The 24767-nt window shown below is 41.9% G+C and overlaps 1 protein-coding gene across 2 annotated transcripts in view; it reads right to left on the minus strand.

Annotated features, from left to right (window-relative positions):
• The window catches only part of LOC118688879 (unconventional myosin-X-like), an 88171-nt gene continuing 63404 nt past the window's right edge, over positions 1 to 24767 (minus strand). For both annotated transcript variants that reach the window (XM_036386810.2, XM_036386811.2), the window contains 18 exons: positions 23544 to 23583; positions 21207 to 21998; positions 19089 to 19212; positions 18370 to 18613; positions 17458 to 17553; positions 15746 to 15839; positions 15072 to 15127; positions 13281 to 13423; positions 11749 to 11943; positions 9909 to 10066; positions 8603 to 8726; positions 6520 to 6817; positions 5063 to 5270; positions 4218 to 4354; positions 3930 to 4053; positions 2096 to 2545; positions 1128 to 1319; positions 1 to 587 (listed from right to left, as the gene is read on the minus strand). In XM_036386810.2, coding sequence (XP_036242703.1) covers positions 474 to 587; positions 1128 to 1319; positions 2096 to 2545; positions 3930 to 4053; positions 4218 to 4354; positions 5063 to 5270; positions 6520 to 6817; positions 8603 to 8726; positions 9909 to 10066; positions 11749 to 11943; positions 13281 to 13423; positions 15072 to 15127; positions 15746 to 15839; positions 17458 to 17553; positions 18370 to 18613; positions 19089 to 19212; positions 21207 to 21998; positions 23544 to 23583 — 3589 coding nt within the window. In that variant the 3' untranslated portion in view covers positions 1 to 473. The remainder of the gene's footprint in view (positions 588 to 1127; positions 1320 to 2095; positions 2546 to 3929; positions 4054 to 4217; positions 4355 to 5062; positions 5271 to 6519; positions 6818 to 8602; positions 8727 to 9908; positions 10067 to 11748; positions 11944 to 13280; positions 13424 to 15071; positions 15128 to 15745; positions 15840 to 17457; positions 17554 to 18369; positions 18614 to 19088; positions 19213 to 21206; positions 21999 to 23543; positions 23584 to 24767) is intronic.

Here is a 24767-nt window from a genome sequence, read left to right on the forward strand (position 1 = left end):
AAACCCACAGTGATTTATATTTTAGATTTGTTTGCAAAATAAATAAATATTCTTTCAGCAGACCATGCTGTGATCACATGATCCCAGATGTCTGCATGTTCAAAATTCTTAAGGAAGCTTAAGTCTGTCTCCTGTCCTGCAGAAATGATCCTTGTAAATTTTTCTGCCAGTATTACAGGTGATAGTGAAAGCAGCAGAGAGGACACGGAGGAGGAAGATGCTTCTGACTTTGCTTCTTTAAGGTACATTGTTCATCAAACAATCAAGGGGAAAACAAGTTTTGGGCCATTAGTATTTCACAACAGTTGTAACTGTTTAATGTCTTTGGGCAGAGGTGCAAATCCTATGGTACTGTAGATGTCACTTCAGGTTTTAAATACAGTAGTCAGTTGAATTCTTAAAAAACATCTTTGCTACACTTGTGCTGGCAAGTTGCAGATACCCATGACTAAACTAGTGCCAGTTCATCCGTATCACCTAGTCCAGATGCTTGCATGACTGTCCACGCTGGTGGCTGATTTGACACTGCAGCGTTTCTTCACGATCATGTTGATGTATGCTTTCATGATCTTTATTATCTCACCCACCTGGGGAGAGAACACAGCACACAGCATAAGCACTCTGAAAACCTCAGTGCACTGACACACACAGGACATTTTGCTGAAAGAGCTTTCCCTTCTCCAAAGTCATGACAGAATCAATTTTGCATGTTAGTATTAAATGTGAACATGACAGTAAGAAGAGAAAGGCTTGACAAGTTTGTACTCTGATGTAGCAACACTTTAAAATATTTTTAGCTCAAAGAAAAGGAACTCCCATTCTACAAAATCTTTTTTTAAGTGTGAAACTCCCCATTCATCTACTGGAAAGGAGTGAAAAAAAAAAAAAAAAAACCAGGCAAACTGAAGAGCACCCAGAACTGGAAACTCCTGATGCACTGGAATACCAATCAACTTCCTTCACTTTCTAACCAGCCTATTATTTTGTTCATCCCTGTATTCAAGAAGAGGTATCAGGCCCTTTAGGCTTAAGCTCCCTTCATGTTTTCCCTTGGCTGTGTAGTCCACTAGTCAAGAGCTCTTCTATTCCTTGAAGCTTAACTGAAGTGGCTGTGTGCTTTCACGTACCTGGGAGGTTTCAAAGAACATTTCTCTCTCATCCACTGTAATTTTGAAGGTGTTGGGCTGTGGTGCTCCAAAGAAAACAATGTGCTCATACTGGAAAGTTTCTAGTGGTTTAGGATCCCCTCGTTTGTAGACAGACACATTCTCTGTGCTGACGCCAAGCCAGAGATCATTGGGGAATCCACCCTCCTTGCACTGCAGAAAGAGAAACACGACCTTCTGCATAAATGCAGTGGAGGATCACATAACTTTCCATTCAAGAAAAAGCCCTCTGTTTCTAGCTCTTATAGGACATTTCAATTCAATACACAAACCAGGGTACTTGCAGAATCTATGCTGGAGGCACTTCTGCTGCAAAGATTCGGACGTGACACAGCTGTGAGTCAAATACTAGTTGAGAAATAAATAATTGTAATAGGGACAGCTCTCATCAGATTTTTAAAGTGATGCAGCAAGTCAATATTCTTCTTATTTTACAGATAATGCAATGAGTGCAAGCAACTTCCATGGTGATCCACCTTGGCAGCAGCAAAACTGACAGAAGTGAACTGTGGCCTCTGCCTGTAGCAGGCTGAGCACAGTGCTGAACACGCCCCAGTCTGCCCAGTTTCTGTTGTACTGCTGCAGACCAGGACTGCACGTTTGCTGGCAAGAACAGCAGAGCTTTGCTTTACTTTGACTTTCACTAGCCACCGCTTTCTTAAACTCTTCTCTCCTCCCCCATTCCACCACTATTCTAACAAAGTGGGAATCCATTGTCTCCCTTCATTTACCAGTATGCCCTGCCTTGCTTGCTCTGTGCTCTCTGTGTCATAACTCTTGGGTATTGTGATACTGCAGGCTTTCTCTGAGATTACTAAGGCAAAATGTATCCAGTTCCCAAAATTCCCACCTGTTACACACAGCTTTATCCGTTCTCCAGACTGATACCTCTCCTCAGCTGTGGTTTTAGGAGTTTATTAATCACTCACCTCAACATCAAAGAGGGTTGACCCATAACCTGGCCACTCCTTTACAATGGACATGTATTTCACCATGGCCTGATGCTGAGAGAGCCCCTGCAGCTTGGTCCATTTTTGTGCTATGCTTGCCCGAGCAGCTGAAAGCTCTTCTTTTACCCACATCTCCATCATCTGCTCCTCTTCTACCTTCTGCTTCTTTACAGACCCTGTCTTGAAGCTGCGCTTCAATGTCCCTTCAAGGAAGCTGGTCCGTCTCCTCTCCAGAGTGTGACTGGTACTGCTGCTGCTCTTTGTTGAGTGCAGTATTTTGGATTTCAGCCTGTTAACTGGGTAGATTCCATCAAGGGTCCAGCTTATTTTGGAATAATCTCCATGAAGGTACTGCAGCCGCAGAGCTGCCAGACGCTGCAGAGTGTCCTCTGGCCCAGGAAAATGACCGGCTATGAGGCTTTCGTGAGCCTACAAACAGAAAGTGCCCAAACCCATTAGAAAGCAAAAGCACACTTTATTCACATCTGGGTCCTGTCACTTCTGCTGATCCCAGTAGGATACACAGAATTCAGGAGGTTGGAGCAGACATTGGAATAAATATGTCAAATATATCAAACCCAAGTGGTTGATATGGGGAGGAACAACCCTTTCTGCAAGCCTGAACAGGACAGAGATGTTTGAGGGGCTCCTATCCTGTACAGAAAGTCCTACAATGAGATCCTTTTAGGTCTGGAACAGATGAGAGAGACCAGAATTGAAGCAATTTGTTTTTCACTGTACCAGCTACAGCTCCTGTGTGAAGATTATATTCAACACCAGAGTAATAGATAATAAATTCAAGATTCTCAACCTCAGTTTCATTACAAAAAAGCACCTCCCACTTCTTCCTCCTTCACCTGATGTCTCCACTAATCTTCTTGCTTCCCTTTGCCTGTTTTTCTGGGAAATCTATTAATGGGGCTTTTTGCACATCCATCTAATGTCTGGGTAACACCTACTCTCCTACTGTTACTTCTCTCTGCCAGTTAAAGCTGTGTAGACTGAAAGCCCTGTCAGGAGGGAGTTGATTCATTTCAAGAATGGAACCATCATCTGAGTGATGTAAATGCCATGCATTTGACTATGAGTGAGTTTCAGTCTTCATGACTGACTGCCATTAACACAGATTCAGTAATTTTCTATGATTTTCTGAGGCAAGGTCAGTGTTCACTGAAGTAATACAGATGGGACAAATCACACAGCTGGGTGCTCTAGTTGGTTTAGTTTTACATTCCAGCTGCAAGTCTCTTTCATACCAGTGTGACCTCTGATCTTGCCAGTATCACTGTGCCATGGAGTACAGTGACTTAAAAAAGTAAGACTACTCAGCAGATAAATATTGTCAACTACATTCTCCTTTCCTTTGTCTGCAGTACTCTTCTAGTGCCTCTCTGTTAATCAAAAGAAATTGCCCAAAAGATGGTTCTTAGTTAGTTCTGGTAATAGACAGAGAGATGTTCCAGTTTTCTTTACATCTATGTTCTGCAAGCAGCTACTTTTAATGATTCTCATAAATCAGTACCTGAATTTCTCTGCCTTCTAAAGTTAAAGACCAAGTTTAAAAAAAAAATTATTAGTGTTTCATTTTTTCTAAGTCTTTGCTAGCTTTTCTTGCCTTTGTTCTAATACTCATGTTCCCTAGAAAATTTCATGGTCTATCTGCTTAGTAGATTCCAGGCAAAAATCCAACACACTAAATTCTTTTGCAACAACCAGAATTCCCACTTCTAATGAAAGGTAAACCAGTTTTCTGTATCCTCTTGTGTGCTTTTGCCATCCTGGAAACCAAATCATTCTCCCAGAGTTTGCTTACCTGCTCAAACATGAAGGCAAATTCCACACCATCTTTGGGAACATTCTCAATATCCAAGAAGCAATAAAGCTTAAAATACAGTTGCCACTGTCCTTCCTCCTCTTCTTCTTCAGAGCCAGCAAGTCTGTAAAATATACAAGAGAATGAGAAGGGAAAAACCCAGTAAGGAGAAGTACCATGGTACTGGAATGTTCACAGTGCAAATCACAATCTGAAGGTAACCCTGGATTCTGAAACCCAGTGTTACATCCAACTAGGAATTAAAGGGTTCATGAAGCATTCTTTTACCTCTCAAACTTGGCCAAGATATCAGCCACAATCACCCGACTCTCCACAGCACGGTCAACCTGCTGGTTGTGTTCAAAGAGCGCGAACATATTCCGGCTGTCCTCCATCGCCAAGCCTCGGATCAGCTTCTCAACCACCTGCAAAACCAGACACATCACACAGTGGGCATCACTCCCCCTTTCACAATGAAGAATCAGTACCTCTTCAGGACACCTATCATTTCATACATCTCCAGCACATTTAATCTCCCTTAATTACTGTGTTTTCAGATTAAAGAATTCTAACCCTAAAAGATCATTCCCTGCAATGAAGTCATTACTTGTATTTGATCATCCCTGCTTTTCTTCTCTGAATCTTTTCAATCTTCCCTACCCTTTTGAGGAGGAGGGAATTAGAATTCTGCACAAGATATAGGCACATAATGGATTCAGATGTCACGGTGACATTCTCAGTTCCTCTAGTAACAATTCCACTTTCTGCTCTGTTTAGCACTAATGTTTTCACAGACATGACTACTGCAACCTGGAATCCTGCTTCTGACCTGCTAATGATTAAGTTACTGGTGAAATAACCCTCTCAGAAGGATTCCATTATGAACTGCAATCTCTCCTTGTCCAGAAAACTGTTTAGCAAATTTCAGACAAGGGGGAGAACACCAGAAGTGTTTAGATTTTGCAACACAGTTTTCAAGTGATACTCTACAACCTGGCCTTGTAGAATAAGCTGAACTTTTCCCAAAGAAATAGCAAAAGAGTTGTCATTAAAAAAAATAAAATATTGGGTCAACAGACCCACTCTCCAGACACAGATGTGCTCACATCTGGTTAATCCTACTGATGCATTACCTCCCCAGCGCTGGTGTGGGAGTTGATGGTTATTTTGCAGGAGCCACCACCATGGCAATACACTGTCGTGGTCATTTCCTCACGGGTAAGAAGAGCCTGTATTTCCTCCTGGGAGGGCACAAACTCCCTTGTCTTTGTTCTCTTCAGGGAATCACTTATGAACTGTGCATACCTATCTATTTCTGAGTCTGGAAAGAGATCTTTTACCCTAATTGTAAAGAGAAGCAAAAAAAAAAAAAAATCCCATTACACAGTGAACAACATGTTACCTTAGAAATGAGACTACTGCAAGAGCTTGGTAGAGATGCTGATGTCAAATGCAACCACACAAAAATCAAGTTTATTTCCTAAACAATACAATCTGCTTTTACTAGTAATTTGAAAGTCATTTCAGTGGCATTTCTCAGCAATATATGAAATAAGCAGTTCAAAGTTTCAGGAGTTTAGTGACAGCTTAAGACAGCAGGATTGACAATCTCAATTTACAACACTGAGAATAAAAACTGTGAAATCAAATGTAAACTTTTTTATTTTTTCCTAATGTTTTCGGTTGTTTTTTTAAAATTTGCTGGCTATGTTTGAGCCATATCTACAGTATGTTTGAGAATTAAGAAGATAGAAAGCAGATACCTGTACACTGTTCTCTTTCCTCCAAGACCAGCATGTCTAAGTATAACACTATTTTCAACTCCAGTGATAAAAGAATGAAATGGCTCCATGGAGTATCTGAATCTCTTAGACCCAGGCCATGGATATACCTATTTGATATATTGACACAAAACTCATCTCACTCTTTCCTAGCTTGGAAGGAATCAAATAGATTTTATTGACCTTGCTCATCATTAGGAATGGAGTAAAGTTACACAGCTGCAGATCAGGCCCAGTGCAGACTGCCTTGTAAAGCTGCATTAGATGCTGAAGATGACTTGGGAAGAAATGCAAATTATTTAATTCATGAAAATGGGAGGTTAAAACAGATTAAAAATACTAATTGTAAGCATTATGTGCTTAGTTAAAGAAATCTTGAAAAATTATAAATTGGATTTACAGTATCTCTCCTACTTCATAGTATGCTTTTTGCCGGTGCCAGCTGCAAGGTAGGACAGATTTCCATGAGCATGAAAGTACAGACTTCACCTTACCAGCAGCTTGGTAATGTTTATATGTACATTAGTAAGCAGCAGGTCATCAGCTGTAAATCCACTGCAACACAGTCTCATGGTATTCTGTTTGGTAACTTACATTTATTCCACATCCTTTTGACACAACAGATGGGCGGCAAGGGGAGGGAGTCCGAGTACACAGAAAAGCTGGTGGTAAGAACTGGGCAAAGGTAGGAGGCTGGAACACCACAGGAAGATGTTTGCACAGCAAGAGCGTGAGACAGGTAACTACAACAAGCAGTGGAAGATCAGGAAGAGCAAAAGGAAACAAGTGCAAACGAAAGAGACGTTCACCTTCGGAGGTGGAACTTGAGGTAGCGCAGGATCCCTCTGCTGGGCAGGAAAGTGCAGCTCATACAGGTCATCAGCTGCCAGTGGTGCAGGTTGCCAGCACTGTTGGGATGTGGCATGTGGTTGGTTTGCTTGATGAGCTGACAGTACACTTCATCACGGAGGGGCTTCAAATCATGGCAGGTCTGCAGGATGCCTTGGATAATGGGTATGGGGTCAGACACTGTCTCGATTTCCTGAAGGGAGTTAAAGATCTTCACTGCTTCATCCTGTAAGCTGCTGTAACCCTTCTCTTGTTGCACTGGGGAACAATCACGAAGATGACAAGAGGTGAGCATCTCCCTCATTTTCTACTGGCCCAGCATTACTACTGTCAACTCTACTCCTCCGTCATGGAAGAACAGCAACCTGAGCACTAGTGCATATCCTGAACTTAAATTTATACTTTAAATTCATCAATGCTTCCTCTCCCAATGTTCAAGTGTAGTTTTAATTTGTATTTGCCAACATCTGATTTGTCACCACTCCCGATCCATTTCTGGATAGACTGCGCAGAAAAGCAGAGTAATATTTTTAAGGGAACTGAACATTGAAATCTAGTTCAGGCTTCAGTGTCTGCAACCAAAGTAATAGAATGTGGCCACTGAAGCCTGGCTTGTTTAATTCCAAATTCTGTGTTGTGTCTGTATTAGCTTTGACCCCTGGGCCAATACAGAACTTAGGCAAATTGCTGTACCACAAATGCATCTTATACCGATTGTTTAGATTTAAAATGCTTAGCCCAAAACCTGAGTTTTTTGAGCACCTAAATGTCTGCTTTTTGAACTGCTCGGACACGTGTGATAACATTCAGATGCAGGCTTGCATCCTCCTGTGCACATCTTGGGCTTTAGGTCCTTCTGAATCTCCTGTACAGCCACTGCTTCCCCAATGGCCATGTATTAACTATACAAAACAAAGACACAGCTCTAAAAAGTAAGTTCCACAGTGTGTTTGCTCTGTATTTTTCCTGTATTTCAGAATTTCTTTCTCTGTGCTTTTAATCTGCCAAGTAATTGGATTGTGACAGACCTAATATCCTTTCACTTTCTCCATGACATTCTTCTGATCCTAAAAATTTCATTTTGAGGCTGAAGAATCCTGCTCTCTATTTAGTCACATAATTGTAGGCAAGTTCTTCTATACCTTTGATCATCTTTGGGTAGGTTTTTACATCTCCTCTATCTTTGATGAGATGGAGAAGGCAAAACTGTCTCCTGTACTCACGATGCAGGTGTATGATACATATACAGCTGCACAAAGACTTTATTTTTCCTTTTCTAAGCTTTCAAAACCTTACATTAGCTGTTTTGTTTCTGTACTCAGAACTGTACCACTAGAGTTGACATTTTCATAAGATATGTAAATTGATGTTCACTTTCCTAAGCACAGCTAGATCACTACCTGTGTGGCAGACTGTTTTTCCCAAATATGTTGCTTTGATTGAAATTAATTTCTTAAAAGATTCTGTGGCTCAGTCTCTCCAAATGAGACATTCTTCTATAGTTCTTCACCAGCTTTCAGTTTTAGTATGTCAAACAGTCTGTAATCATCAACAAATCACTTTGGTTTCTGGTGGCCCATTATTCTAGCTCTTTCTTGTTTCTGACACTTTTGAAAAAAGGGTTCATTTAATCTGGTTTTACAGCAGAAAACGGTAAGAACTGTAAGAAAACTTCTGAAGAAAGACTACCCCACTGCCAGCTGCAAGATGTAATCCTATTGTAGTATTTCCAATGGAGCCACTCACAACCCAGCTGTGGCTAGAGGATGACAGGCTGCATGCCCCCTGGATGGATGATAAAACTATCTGCCCCCATTTACCCTAAGATTCAATGCTCCCATGATAAGAGGCAGTGAAAATGAACACAGTGCAGAGAAGAAAGGAAAAGAAAGGGCCCCCTCCCTCTCTGAACACTGTGGGCCACACTGCCCCAAACAGACTTCACCTGCACAGAGAGAGCTTACAGGCCCATTTTGTGGTGCTCAGGCTCCTCAATGACCCTCAAAATGTGAGTGGATTCTGTCACTTGGGTAAAATACTTACAGTTGACACTGACATCCCCATAGGGTAATGGGAGCAGTGGGGAATGCAAGGGGTGCTGCGTGTATCTCAAGATTGGGTTCCTCCTATACGTCTGTTCCACTACTTCAAAGTTTGTGCTGTTTTCCTGGAAAAGAAAGCAAAAAGTCATTATCCTCAAACAGACACAGTCCTTTGCAGGATGCCCTTACACATTTAGGTTCAAGCTCAAGCACCTTTTCTAAATTTCTGAGGTGCCTAGGGGGATTAAGTGATCAAAGCATAATCTGTACCTAAAAATTACCCTGTACATTATTTCTGAAAATTAAACACAAGAACAGCCATGCTACATCATCCCACAAGTCACCAAGCACAGAATCTTGCCTTCAAGCATGGTTTGCATAATACATGTGGCATGATCCCTCTCTCCTATGTCCTTCAAGCTTTCAACAGGACATGGTTAATGGACTTTCTGACTACAACCATTTTCAGTGTGTAATAATGAGCCTGCTCTCAACTTGTCTGGTTGTACTACATGGTTTACAGAATGAACAACCAAAATGCTCCATGGTGCTCAAAATCTGGGCCTGTCACTACCATACACACTGGATCACATTCTTCTTCTGCATTTTGTCCTAGACTTCTTCCTAACAATAAATTATGTTCCTTTTGTCCTTGAAACCGGAGCTGAAGTTTCCGACCGTTTTCTACAATCACTCCCAGCTCTTTCTTCCTAAATAAAAACTATCTAATTGCATCTAGTTTAGAGGTCATCACAAACACACTTCTGAAATTTGCTTTGGTGTGTCTTCTTAAATGATTCTAGGTCTATTTGCCAAAGTTTCTGGCAAGTTTATTCTCAAAAATTTCTCCTGTGGTACAATTTCTGCTATTTTGAAGGATATTATCTTTCCACCCTTTACTCTGATATTTAACCATGCAAGCCTAAGGTATGAAGAGATCTTCAGGGCACATCAAAGTCAGATAGCTGGTAGGAATGAATTTTTTTGTATTTGTGTCTGACAGATGCTTAGGAGCGGAAAGGATGGAGCAGAGATTTGCAAATAACTTGATGGTCTAATCCTGCATGCAATTTTTAATTGCAGAGAGTCATAGTCTAGACTTATGGAGACCAGCTAGCAAAATAAAATTCATGTAATATTGATTATTTTTTTGTTGCACAGTTGTGTGAATTTATTTTTTTACCCTTTTTCATTTTCCCCTTAAGACAGTAACCCCATTTTTGCCACATTCTCAGCAATGACTGGGTTAGGCCAGTGGTGGTCTGGCTGCTCCCAAGTCAGGTGGGAATTAGCAGGCTGCCACCTACCCTGATGTCACGAATGAGCTGCTGTGTGGGTGTTTCTATGGGCACTTTGCTGTCGATGACCCCCTGGATGGCAGAGGCCCAGCGCATGGCTTCGTTCAGCAGCTTGGTGTACAGTCTGTAGGAGTGCTTCCGCCCGTGCACGATGATGTTCCAGTAGCCTGGCAGAAACAAAGGGGGAAACAAACCTGGAAGGTGAAACTGGCTGCCCTATTATGTAGCTGACTAGAGGTTAGGAACTGTGCCATTCACCTACAAGAAGGGCCAGAAGGAGAGTCTGGGGAACTACAGGTCCATCAGGTCAGCCTTGATACCAGGGAAGGCTATGGACCAGATCAGCTCTCAAGGAGAGCAATGGAGCTGGGCAAGGGGCTGGAGCACAAGTCCCGTGGCTGAGGGAGCTGGGGGTGTTCAGCTTGGAGAAAATAAGGCTCAAGGGGGAGCTTATTACTATCTACAACTACCTGAAAGGAGGATGTAACCAGCTGGGGGTCTGTGCCTTCTCCCAGGTAGCAAGCAATAGGACAAGAGGAAAGGACTGCCAACAGACTGTCCAAGGAATTGGTTGAATCACCCACCCTGGAGGCATTAAAAAAATGTGTAGATGTGGTACTTAGGGTGGCTTAGTGGTGGACTTGACAATGTTAGGCTAGTGGTTGGACTTGATTATTAAGAGATCATTGATTCTCTTTTTGCCTGTAGCTTGTGGCTGATGTAAAACCCCTGCTGCTTTCATAGCAATATACAGTATGTCTGGTTAAAATCCACTAGGGTAGACATTAACAGCCCCATTGCCAAAACAGATTTATAAATAGGCAAGTCCCAGTCCAGAGTTTGGTACAAAGACAGCTTTCCAAGATTGAAGTATCTTGCACTGTAACCTGACTACCTGCCTGCCAACCAGGCAGCTCACTTTCACAGACAGCATTTGGACTACACCATCCTGTTAATCACTTGGAAAATGACCACTCTACACACCTAGTCAGATTGCCAAATCAACTCTTAGAACTTTTAAAAATATGTTTGACAACCTGAGAGAATGTGTCAACGTGATGGCAATTCTATCTGCTAAAGGCAGCTCTAGACATCTGTTGATACCAAAAATGTGGACACTTTCTTCTGAATGAGCAGAATAAATTTCCTCTCATCTCCCTTTACTAAATACTTCCGGCTTCCAGCCCTTTTAAAAGGTATCCCAAACAATTCCAGCATTCAAATGTCCAGTATTTCAAGTATTTTTCTAAGGTTCACAATCTTTGTATGAGGGATTCACCCTTTATCCGATAACCTGGGGTCCCTTCCAACTCCTAAGGCAAGCAATGGAGGATCATGCCAGATCCTGCCCTCCCAGAACTCTGTCATGTTGCACAGAAAGCAAATGGGCCTTTGCTATCTTTTGTTTCTATCAAGTTGAGTGGTACCATAACACATGCACTGTACATCCCTTACAGTGTATGGGATGGCTGCTACTGAACATGTTAACACTGACCTCAGAGACAAACATAGATCATGCTACAAAGTGACAGTTCTGGAGATGTACTAATAATTACTGTCAACTACAGGAACTCACACCTGTTACCTTGCCTGGGGAACACTGAGATAAGCAGTGGCTCTACTCAGTGAGAAACATCAGCACTGTGTACCTGTGTCAGGTGTGAGGCACTTTGCACACTTTGCAAATCTCTTACAGTGTCTATGGGCAGAGATGTTCGCAGCCACACACAAAGCCTCAGGTGACATCAAGACTGCCTTCTCAACATGCCACACCCCTACAGTCCTGTACCATCCCCTCTTCAGGAGCTGCACACCTGGAGTCTGCTCTTTACCACCTTCTCCCTCTCACCTGTGTCTTTGAAGACCCTCTCATCGGGCTGCACCACAGAGCAGAGGCTGTTGAGCACGAGCGTCCCGAGCTTGGCCGCTGTGCGCTCAGAGGACTTGTAGTAGTCGAGGGCAGTGTTGGTCAGGACAAACCAGCGCTTCTTCATCTTCAGGGAGGACATCTTGTTGCTGCTCTGAACCTCCTTATGAAGCCAGCCTGGCATGGAAACACAAACATGTCATTACCTGCATCTCTTGCTCCCATGGTCAGGACAAATAATTTCACTGTCATTTTAGATTTGTTGCAAAATAAAGAAAAAAAAAAGATTAAGAAAATTCAATACTTCAACAGAAAAAAAATTACAGCCTGCACTGCATTGCTAAAGCTGTCAAAAAGATAATTTTCTACTCAGAGGTGTAAAAAGCAATGTCCACCCACAAAGCAAAATGTTCAGAAACGGTGGGGCTGAACCAAGAGGCTCAAAAAAACAAAAATATATAGATCTTACGGAACATAGGCTTTTGTGTCTACTCTGCTGTACCAGAGACATCTTAATAAGAAGAGCAGAGCATACTCTGCAAACAATCATTTCTTTTTCTCTTTGACTAATGGACAATATCAGATAAAAGGAACTGTTGACTTGAAATTAAGTATTTTGAAGTTAAGGTACTCAAACTGTTGTCTCATAGTCTCCTTTGTATCATTCAATCTCCTTGAAATTTTCAAGACTATGCTGGAAGGCTTTTGCCACATTTTGGTGACCCTCTTATTCCTGTCCTTCTGCCTTGCCATGACCACTCCACGACCTTTATTTCTTCATAGTCATTTCTGGAAGATGCAAGGCAATTTGTTCATCCACTTGCTTTCCACAGACTGGATCAGGAATGTCTTCATACATTTAAGACCATGTGATGAGCTCAAAGTATAGAGGAAATTTAAAAATATTTAAAACAAATGGGTGAATATTTTGCAATATATGTGTGATCCCTACTCAGGCTCCACCATCTTCAACTAAGCTCTGACTAAGGATGTAATTCAAAGCTTTTGCTCAACCTCAGACAACTTCTCTCATTTCACTTTGTCTACCATAACCAGGTTAGTTAGTTTAGCTGAGGACAGCAGCAATCCCACAAAGATCTCTCTCCCTCCCTCCCTCCCTCTCTACATGACAGGTGTCAGAAGGAAGGAGCTGCCAACAAAAGCCACAGTGTCATGTTTTACTCCATCTAAGCCAGCTGCTCCTCATCAGCAGCCATGCTCCTTCCTATCCCCTGGTGGCATTTGCCAGACATGTTTAAATAGGCTAGAATTATCATCAGAAAAAGAAACATATGAAGCTTTTTTTTCCCCCCACCTGGCAGGGAATTAGGTAAGAGCCAAGGCTAGCACACACGTGACACAGCAAGCAGCAGGCAGGAAGGTAGAGGGGGGCAGAGAAGGACAGCTTCTGGGGAGCAGCTAAACCCTAGACTGAGTTAGCAACAACCAAGTCTCCCTGTCAGATTATAAGCAGAAGATGAGTTTCACATGTAATGGCATGTATTTCCTTTCACCTCTCACAAGGAACTCCTGGCCATCCACCTTGGATTCGCCTTTGGGTTTCTGCAGCAGGGAGATCCAGTGATGCATTTCCTCAGGAGTGTCGCTGTTGCAGTGAATCACACGATTGGCCGTGATGATCACAAAAGAATTCGGTCTGCCAGAAAACAAAAGCATTAAAATTAGTCATAACCACACAAATAACTCACAGCACACCCAGAGTCATGTTTTTTACCTTCCCATAAACAGAAAGACTTTCTGAATACAAACTACAGAGGAGTGCAGAAATACTTAAGATCATCTCTTCTTCAGTTGCTCTGTCAACTGATGACTGCAGAGACCAGCTAAATGAAATTAAATATATTTCAAAAGCTACTTCCAAAGACTAGAAAATATTAATCGTTAATAAGCAGCTGTTAAATGTTCTTGGCTCATTAGCAAAGGACTTTGACTGACTGGAGTGAATCAGTGCTTGTACCACTGGGCTGAGCTGGTACAGCCATTCTCCTTGTACTTATTAAAACCAGTGATGCAACAGCAAACCCTGATCTCAGCAGGATCAGCTGAAACATGTTTGAGATTGGTTGTACAAAGGATGGGCTGATCCTGACAAAACAGAGGAAAAACTGTTGTGTTGCACCTGGATGACTTTGTCCTTCTCCTGCAACTGTATCTTACAAAAGGAAAATTCACAATTCTGTACAGAATTGATGTTTTACAGGAAAATAGAAAAATAGAAGTATGACCAGTTCCAAGAGGATAGACTCAGAAACATTTGAAAGCAAAAAAAGGTTTTTATGAGAAAACAGAGAAATTGAAAAGTAGAATGCAAGTATGAAGCAAAAGGTGCAATCAAGCTCTGTTAGAAAACTGCATAAATCTATGGAAGATCAAAATAAGCTGCATAAAAATGTTGTTTGAGAATAAGCATTCTCCTCAGAATTTGTTTAACATTGCTTCAAGCACTGATTTTCCAGAAAAGCATATATCAGCACACACAGAAACAAATTTTCACTGTTAAGCTTACTATTTGTTCCTAGTTTTCATGGGTTCACAGATTAATTATGAGGAGTACAGGCTGAGAACAGCCTAAAATGTTTTCATCAATGAAATCTTAGTTCATTTCTGAAATGCATTTTCTAAACTACTAAAAACAAAGTCCTAGCAACCTGTGTCAGAGCCCAGAGCTCTGTCCCCAGACTACAGAGATAAATAACTTAATAGCTAACATTTTACTTCAGCACTGTGGTGAGTATCTTTGCCCTGGCTGAACCTGTTAATATGTGGGAAATAATTAAATGTTAACATAAAGGGATATGAAATGTCCCGTCATCTCTTCTCTGAAACTAACTAAAGGTCTGTGCTCTGTTGCATTGCAAATATCAAGAATAATACATATTTCTAAATTCATCCATTATTCTTCCACAATGCTGTTTCTTTCCCCTGAATCTACAAAATTAACTCAAAATTACTCTGTTGAAAAAATGGAAGCGCTGCTTTTGCTGGACATATTTGTTCAGTGCTAGTGGTAGATAAAACTATAATTTTCTAACATTGACATTATACTGTTTTCACTTTTAGGAGCTGAAGGAGAAACTTTGACTTGAAGACAATACATATATGGACTTCATGCCTATGAAGTGACATTGGTTGAAACAAGCTAAAGATTTCAGCTATGTTTATTTGTCTGGAGAAAGAGATGCATGAGTTGAAACAAATACAAACCCCAAAGGAAACCTGGACCTACCCACAAAAATATTGCAGGGAGTTTCTGATTTAAGAGATGGTCAGATTGTCGTACCTACCTATCAGGATTGTCTGAAGCACAGACAGAGTCAATAAGCCCAACATCCAGGGTTCCCTGCAGAGTGAAGAAGACACACATTGCATTTTAGATTACAGGTGTTCTCCTCTGTGAATGGGATTGGAATTGAAACCATTCATCTGACTTCCAATAGCTTGAGTAGAAATGAACACACGAGAAAGGCACAAGTGAGTCATCTCTGCTCCTTAAACAGGAGTACAAGACATACAAGGGGCTCCACAGGACTGGAGGAAAAACAGTTACAAGTTTCCAGAGGGTATTATGAAGGTCTGAAATAACCTTAACTATTATCTCTGTACTGGCAAAATACATAAATACACCGTTTTTCCCAACTGCTCTCTTCTGTCTGGAATAACTGTGACCCAGACTAGTCCCATCCAAAGACATTTTATCTGTGTGAGGCAGCCTCCCCCTTCTCCTCCAACTGAAAAGAGCTATCTGTGATCAAGATGAGCAACCCTCAACAAGCACCATGATGTTCCCCACTGCTTACCCTCTTTGCTACCAGCTTTGCTGTTTCTTTATAATTACCAATGTCCAAGTTTCTTACACTGCTTAAGAAGCACAGCACTGCACGTGCTGGAAAAACATGCACAAAGAGTTAAACACAGAGGGCTCCAAGCATGCCCACAGGCTGGTTGCACAGTAACTCACCACAGCATTCTTTGGATTGGCCTGCTCATCCTGCATTTCCCTCAGCTGCTGTGCTGTAGCGCTGTGCACTCGGCTCAGAACATTAAACCAACCGCTGCCAACCAAAACAGAATCACAGTTAAACTTTCAGTAGTGAAATTGGCTTGAGAACATGATCAAGGAACCTGGAAAGATTTCAGTGGGAAAATTTCTTCATTCACAATTTCCTGAATACTATGTCAAAATATCTCTTGGGCTGATCATACCAGATTCCAATGTCTTCCTTCCTCCTTATTTATCCATGAAAATTCTGTGCACGTTCTTCAACCCACTGACAGCTGCTCCTGCAAAATCCAGTTTTCCACTTGTTATTCAAGGAACTCTTAAGTAGGCAGTGGCTTTACAGGGAGCCCATGTCAGCAGACTGAGAAGAGCATACAGGACTTGTAAAAACAGGGTTAGCTGGGAATCTTCCTGGACTAGAGTCCTAGAGACGCCTGGGAGTCTTCTTGATTAGTCTCTCTCTGATCTGCTAATAAACTTGAAAGTCATATGGCTGGCAATTAATCATGGGTTTGTTTATAAGTGAATTGGGAGTGAAGTTTTTTGTCTGTGAAAGGGCTTCTCTTACAGACATATCTGGAGGCTAAGCACTGCTGCAGAAAAAGCAGATTCTTATCTGCAGCTTCCAGTGAGATCAGCAAACATCCATACTTCATGGAGGATTCTCAAACTGGATACTCTGCAACATCTGCTAATCTGCCCTTTGCTACTGCAAGTGCTGGTGCTTTCTTCTCCCTCAGAAGAAAGACTGATAGGGCATAGGCAGAGGCCACATTTGGTTTACACTCATCCTAACAATTCTGCAGTGTTATCTTAGGGCATGCCTACTGCAGTTGTGGAAGTTCTGGGTTCGTTCCTTCCACCACTGCTCCCTACATTTGCCCTTTCTTGTCCATGTGGCTGTTCTTCAGTCTATTTCTGTTAAATTGTATCCAAACACCTTGCCCCTTTCTCTCCTACACCAAAATAATAATAAACCCTAAATAACTTCACAGAACCAGTAGATCAGAGAAACAGTTACACCGTCAGGGCTGAGAGAGCAAAAGCCTTGGTAAAAGTGGGAAGACATGAATGGCTGGGGACAGTAACCTCCTAACTTGGCTTTGCATAGCCAGGACAGGTTGTCCAACCTGCCCTTAAACAACTGATTCCCACTGTCTGGCCAGGATGCCAAGAAGGAAGGACATGAGTCACTTGTTTGCATTGCACTTGGAAGATTTTATCAGATGACACTACAGACTCTGATAAGCTGCAGCCTTTTTCTGTCTCCTGGATAAAACCCAGCTGCTCTCGCAATCATTTACAGACAACATGAATAGACTTTTTGTTTGATTCAAGATTCCATTAAATAAATAAATCAGCTATTAGATGTTCCAGTTTATATTAAGGTTTGTGTGTCTGCTGAAGTAACCCTTGAATTCCACATGCTCATAGCCACATGAGAAGCTGGCAGTCCTGTGACTGCCAGACTGAACCACAACCTTGGTAGCTGTAACATCAAGTCCCCAAAGTAGGTGTGATGCATCCCAGGAAGCACGAAATGACACTCTGGAACAAATCCCCCATTTTCTCCAGTAAAAGTGAATTGATTATGTTTCTAAAACTCTCCCATGAGTAGCTGGGTCAGGCCTGCACTGAATGAACAAACCTAACAAAACTCCCTGCTGTACCTGGCATCTTCTGGTGACTCTGCAACAATGTGGTAAACTCGGTCTTCTGTCACAATGTCCAAGGCATTCTCCTTTTCATGAATATCCACAATCTCTCTGGAACACAAGAAAGCACAAGAGCCAAAGCTAAAAACCTTTCACAGGCCTGAATTCCATCTGGTCGATTCTTTCACATCATACCCTTCACCACACAGAAGGGAAAGCACTTGGTTCAGATGGCTTGTAACTCTGACAGAAATACAAAATTCCGCCAGTACACATCAAGATGTTTAAAAAGATCTGTACAGTTAAAAACCAAAGCTTAAGGCATTATATAGATTTTCAAGACACCAACAGACTAAATGGAAGAAGAGATAACAGGCAGGCTGATATAGAGATCTGTTTACAAAGTCGGGTGCGCCATTCTTTTTGGCACTTTACAGGCCTGCATAATGCTAATAGGTGACCAGTCTGTCCTTTCTTACAGCAGGAGCTGAGGAATTGACTATGGCAGCAGAAAGAGCATTCAGGACTCAGGAAAAGGCACAGTACATGCTGCCAAATTCAAATCCCGCTGTGAGCTTCATAATACCTCTGTGAAATGCCTGGAGAAGCCAGAAAACAGATGGAGTCTGGGTAGGAGAGAATGCATGGGGTATGTACTTAATTAGCCCCTCCTGGTCTGGTTCCATCCATGGCTTGGAAAGAGCTGCTGCTGGATTATGAAAGGCAAGACTGGGAAAAGAACTATCAAGTAATCACAGACTCCCTCCAGAGTAAAACTAGATGCTGTAATTGCCTTTTCCTTCCTTTGTTTCTGATTCTCCAAGCACCATGGGAGATACACAGGACAATGAACAGCAGCACTGGACCCTTCATTACTGGTTTAGAGAGTGAATACTAGGCATCAAAGGGATTTCTTTTTGCACTCACTTTGCCTTTCTGATATCAATAGTCCCCTTCAGCTTCTCCTCACTATCATTCTCGAAGTACATCAGCTTGGACTCCCGAAGCACAAACCAGCGGCGTTTCCAGTTGCGGCGTGACAGGGTTGACATTCCTCCGCCTTTTTTGTAGAGCCAGCCTGACTTGAGGGCCTCCTGCTTGGTGCGGAACCACATGAAGGCCTCGTTCTTCAGGACACACCAGCGCCGCCGCCATGGGTTCATGAGACCTCCTGCAAAAGAGAGGCAGCAAAACTTCAGCACACACAACAGGGGCCATGCTTCCACTTGAGCCTGCCCCCGGGCAGGAACAGTTGCCACTTCAGTTCCTACATCAAAAAAAGGAACTGAAGGAGAGAAACAAAGTTGTGCCTAATTTCAAACACAGAAAAAACAGAACAAAACTAGTGAAACAAAAGCAAAATACAGAAATACATGCACTACTCAAGTATTTTTGTTCTGAGTTCAGTTTCATAGCTGAGAATGAATCATTTAAGCCCATACCAAGTAGGCACAATGAAGTCTCAGTGGCAAAGATATCTCTGACATCCAGCTCTCTCTTTATTTGCTTTTTTAAATAAGAAGAATAAAAAAAGAAGAATAAACTGAGAACTAAGAGCAAATAAAAATGATTATTCTGGACAAACAGAAGAGGAAAGCAGGTTTCCTGGATCCCATCTATCCATGGTTCTGGCAAAATCCACTTACCTTTCATGTAGAGGTAACTGTGAAAATAGGGCGGACCTGAACCATTGAAGATAGTGATTCGTCCATTACAAAACTCTTCATCTGTATCAATGTAAACATCCACTTCCTCCTCACTCTCCAGAAACTAAAGAAAGAAGAAGAGCTATAGGCTACTTGGGTTCTCCTGGTCGCAGGAGGACTGGAGCAGTTAACAGGGTTAGAGAAGTCACATGATCGAAAGGTGCAAAACTACACACAGTCCCTTTGCAAAAAAAGCACTACGGTAAAAGCAGAGGCTTGACAGCTTATCCATTAATGCCTAAAGCAAGAGCATGGAATTTTCATACCTGAAAGGAGAGAAGTGGACATGCCTAGAAAGCTCCAGTTCCCTGCAGTAACAAAACTCCCTGTTTCAAGGCACTACCCACCTTGCATAATCTAATTTGATGGGATTAAGAGAGAATTTTTCATTTTGGAGAAGTTTTCTGATTTTTCTGGCCACAATGCCAGACAAGATGGAACAGTGATTTAACCCCAGCAAGGAAATTACTTGTTTTGGGTTAACAAAAAAAGCACAGTCCAGGATAACTGAGCCCTAAAAACATCAATCTGAATTACTGACATAATAGTACTGAATTTACTCATCTCTGTTCTCCAACTAGATAAAGGCCCTCAGCCATAAGAAAGTATTTCACGCACAAAATAATTTCCTTTACCTAAAATACAATTTCCTTTGATTTGCTTTATTAATTTAATACTAACGAAGGCAGTTCCTTAGACCTTTTCCTTCCTCAAATGCATGTTGCTTCTTTTGAGTTCCCTTCTGTCTTCTCTCTGTGACCCTTTTGTCTCATCCCTGGTCCACTCATTCATTCCCTCCCTTGGCATTAAGTTTCAAAAACCAGGTAGAATTCAAACAGCAGCTACTGATGGGATCTTGACTCAGCTGCAGGTTATCACTTCCTGTGGCTCACACTATGACAAAATATCAACTGTTTTTTTCATTAGTCTTACTCACCAATGAGCCCACCCTCACTTCTATTTGCATTTTAATGGTAGGAACCAGCCTAAACTGTGACAGAATGATTCATGATTTGAAGATTACCTGACAGTGATCTGTGAGTACCTGCCCACAGAGAAGGTACCTTTACTCAAGCAGATCACATAAAAAATTCGGATGGCTGGCAGCTGACATTAGGGAAATGCAAACAAGACAACCATGCAACTTTTTAAAGAAAGGTCACAATCTGTCATTGAGAAAACACACTGAAGGAAGTAAATTTGAGTTCCTAAAAAAAAAGATATTTTGTAGTTCAAGTGTCTCTTCTCAGGGATATCATTTATTAGAAATATTTTTGTGGCTGTCATTGGCTTCACACCTGAACTCCTCACTATCTTCTGTGGGCCTTGACATCCTGGTCCTGTAAGGGGATTTATCACTGCATTATTAAGCTGCTGGCCTGAGAGCACTCAGGAGGTCCAGACCCAGTGCGGGATCTCAGCTGAGGTGCTGAAGTGCGAGGCCAATAGCCCAGCTTCACCACCCTGTCATTGTCCCTGCAGCAGAAATGAAAAGGTTCAGTGATCCTGGCTGTGTGCATTGGGACCCAGCCCAATCAGCACAGTAATTTCTTCCAGCTTTAGAATAGCTTAACTTGTACACAGCAGCTGAAAATAAACCCTTGACTCTGAACAGACTTAGAACAAGAGAAGTTTTAGTGATGGAGACATATCAGCCTTTCCCAGCCTTTCCCATCTCCTCTTGTCATTGCACACTGGAATGTGCAATGTCCTTTCTGTGAAATCTCTCTAAGGTAGAATATACACCTACAAAATACCAGTTGTTTGCTTTCCTTTCTCCTAAAGGGTGTTACAATAATATATGGCAATGGAAACAATCTAAAATAGGTACACATGTACTAGCTTGTGTGCCAGCAGACACCAGACAATCACAAGCCCTCTGGCCTTCAGCCTATCTATGACTCTTCCCTTTTTTTCAAGCTGATTATTGATATAAGAGAGAGTTACATATCAGTAACTACACCCAGAGTGAGCAAGCATACAGTAAGAAGACAAAGATATTATAAACATCAACAAAGTCACACTAATGTCCAGAAGGGTGAAGGGAGAGATTCTCACCGAGTCCAGGCTGCCACGGTTGGAGTCCAGGCTGGTACCATGGGAGTGTCTCAGACCCTCCTCATCATTCAGAGGCTCAGCTGAGGCGTTACCTGCATCTCCATAGCCATCAAACTCCTCATGGTCATAGTCAGACTCCACATCAGGGGGGGAGGTGTAAATGGGCTCTCCTGCCTCTCCACTGTTACTCCTCTGTGTATCAGAGACACTGCTGTAAACGCTTTCTGCTGGGTCAGACAGGGCTCTCTGCTCCTTGGGACTAGTGGTTCTTTCCACAGGCAGCCCTGGAGTAGGGGCAACCTCTCCCACTTCCCTCTGGAGAAGCAAAAGGCTTGTGTTTGCAACTTCCTTTGAGTAGTTACCACTATTTCTCGTGCCATGCTGATTTGAGACCACCAAACTGGAAGTTGGGCGTCCTTCATCATCGGCATGAAAACCCTCATCCACCTCTTCTTCAGCCAGAGGTGCCACCAGGCTGCAGTCAATGTTGAGTGTCCCCTCACTAGAAAGTGAGCGCTCTAAGTTCTGCACACTTTCATCCAGATTGCCAAAATCCAGCAGCTCCAAGAATTCCTGGGCAACCCTTGATGCCTCTTTTTCCAACCTCTGTATCTCTTCTTCTCGCTGCCGACAGATTTCATTCCTGGTGTCTTCAGAGATGACAGACATGTGATCCTCTTTCTGTTGCTGCAACTTTTCAATCTCCTTCTCCAGTCTTAAGATCTCCTCCATCTGACGTCTCTCTTCTTCTTGCAGGGGAATATCCACCTCCTCAGTGTTTACTGTTTCCACCTTAAAAGAATTTAGAACAGTGTTAAAGCACTTTCTTCAACCTGTCTGTGTTCCTTGCCTGGACCCTTCATTCTTTCTGTCTCCTGTGCTTGCCTTATACTTACCATCTGCAGAAAGATGACTCCAAGCATCCTGCAATCATTCATGGTATAAAAGCTAAAGGTAGAACACTCTCTAGTTTGGACACTCTCTAGTTTAATGTTTTTTATATTCTGGTGCCCAAAACTGCACATAGGTACCTCATTTTTCCCAGCAATCTACCTCCATTATGAATCATACAAAGAAGCTCACTGGGTTCAGTGAATTTTTAGAAAAGCCTCTCTATCTGTTGGTCACTGTACACTTCAATTCGAATAAAAGCAGCCTCAAAGTCTGTTCTCTCTTTTTCAACTCACACACATATAGGAGAAAGCAACTATATATGAATACATGTATAGACTACTTAAGAGCTGAAGATCTCCCAGAAATTCATTAAGAGGTCTGGAAATTTCATTGTTTCCTGAAATGAGGATCTGACCATCAGAATCTGGGGCTGGAAGGGCTATTTGCATGAAGCAGGACTGTATCCACTCCAACCACAGCCCAACAAAACTCCACCCAGAATTTCTCTGCATTCTTTACCATCACTAGATGGCTGATGGCTGACTGCTGAAGACTCTGTCTTACTCTATCTTTTCCACACTGAAGTAACAGGAAATTTCTATCAGATACATGATAATTGGAAGATGGAAGATTCTGGTAACTTTCACTGATGTTTTGGATAAAGCCATCCTCCCCTCCACAGAGGATGTTGAAAACATACACATCAGAGAACAGATACACACATGAGAAAAAGTAAAAATAAATTCCAATAGGATTTCTTGTACTTCCTGATAGGACTTATGACAATGCAGTCAATATATTCACTTATTTAAGCCTTAATCCTTGTTTTCTTTATTTACCTAGTTGCTGGTTCTCTACTTGACTCTTACTTGTGGATGAATGCATTTCTATGCTTCCAACCTCTCCTGAACAAAGATGGCCTGAAACTGGGGAACAAGTGGTATGGGAAAAAACCAATGAAATACACAGCCATTTTCACACACCTCAGGGTAGGTGGTCTGCTCTTTGGTATGTCAAGTACCAACAATTAGATCAGTTACAAGGGGTTTATTTTAGCCATGGCAGCAGTTGGCTGCACTCTTATTTCGGCTGTTACAGGCAACAATCCAGCGAAACAGACTGTGTCACAGTGTAGCACATCACAAGGTTATCTAACAAGCTCAAGCAGTAGAGATAAAAATAGGATGCTGCATGTTCAATATGGAAATTTTCAAATAGAACCAGTGCAGGCTCATACAAGAGCCTTGAAAAAAGCCCTACCTTGTTAACTCTGTGCACCTTTGCCTGCAGATTTTGCGTGAACAAAGCCCATTTTTTAAATAGTGTTGTCATAATACTGATGCTGCCACAACAGTATCAGTATCCAGGCAAAGCAGAGGCAATGAAGGGCATTTCACAGATATTCACAAGAAACCACGTGAAAAGAACAACTTTTAAACTTACCTGGGCCACCTGCAATAGCGCATTCAGTTGCTCCTTTTCTCTGTCAAAAACAAAACATAACAGTCAGAGACAGACCTAGTTCTCCTACATGAGGTTTTCAGAATTACATGGACACATCATCCCTCCATGGATAAGGTTAAAATGAGGTACTTGCTGTAAGACTGATTTAAAAGCTTTTGCAATTTAGTAAAAATCCAGTTCTCTGTGGTTGGCATGACCTTTGTGGATGTAACAGATTTTCCCCATGCACTTAACTTTCAGATCAATTAGGAAATTAGATTAGTTGGAACACACCAGGAAGGACATTGTAAACAGTGACAGAAAGACAAATCAGACTCATGATAAATGTAAACAGAATCTTCTGAAGTACAATAAATCTGTGCATATTGAGGCTGTGTAATTGACAGATATCAGGAAACTGTTCATTTTTTAAAAATAGAATTATTGCAATACCAGCACTGAATCTGTGTTTTGTTTTGCTTTTACTGTATTAAAGCCCCAACTCACATAACTTCTCAGTGGCATGCAAAATCCAGTTAGTGAAGACTGTAAGAGTCAGAGTTTGTTAGTAAACGTGAGCAGAGGAAAAAAACTATCCCACAGTGTTGCAGGTCTACCCAGTTCAAAAAGATTACACTCCATAGCAAAGCTATCACTATGGCCAGTTTCTCCAGAGCAAGAATGCTACAAACAACTGAACCAGCAGACAGACAAATGCCAGGGTCATGCTTAGGGAGCAGGAATAGGATGCTGCTGGATGGAAGAAAGTGACCACTGCCAGTGGTGACTTTCAAACCTATAATTCAATCCCAGGGAGAACAGAAGGGCAATGGTATTTTTTTCCCAGGCCCTGCAGATTTTCCCAGACAAATTCTAAACTGCAGCTGTAAGTCACAAAGTCCTTAAAGCTCTCACTCTTGTGCTCACACTCTCAAAAAAAAAAAAAATCCAGGAAATATTTGTAAATGAAAGCTGACATAAGTGAGATCCAGATGGTTCCAACTCTACTCACTGAAAGATTCCTAGCAGTCATCATGAGTAAAACAACTGCCTTAAATTACAAGACAGCTCAAAAGCAACACCATCACAATCATTTTAAAACACATTAGGAGTGCCACCTATGATCTACATAAAAATTCCTGCAACTGTTGCTCACAGTTTTTAAACCTTTGGTGTTTCTTCCTGCTTTCTAGTCATCATCAACTGATCTACACTCTTCCTGAA

The sequence above is a fragment of the Molothrus ater genome, chromosome 7, assembly GCF_012460135.2.
Source record: "Molothrus ater isolate BHLD 08-10-18 breed brown headed cowbird chromosome 7, BPBGC_Mater_1.1, whole genome shotgun sequence".
In the NCBI taxonomy this organism is placed as follows: Eukaryota; Metazoa; Chordata; class Aves; order Passeriformes; family Icteridae; genus Molothrus; species Molothrus ater.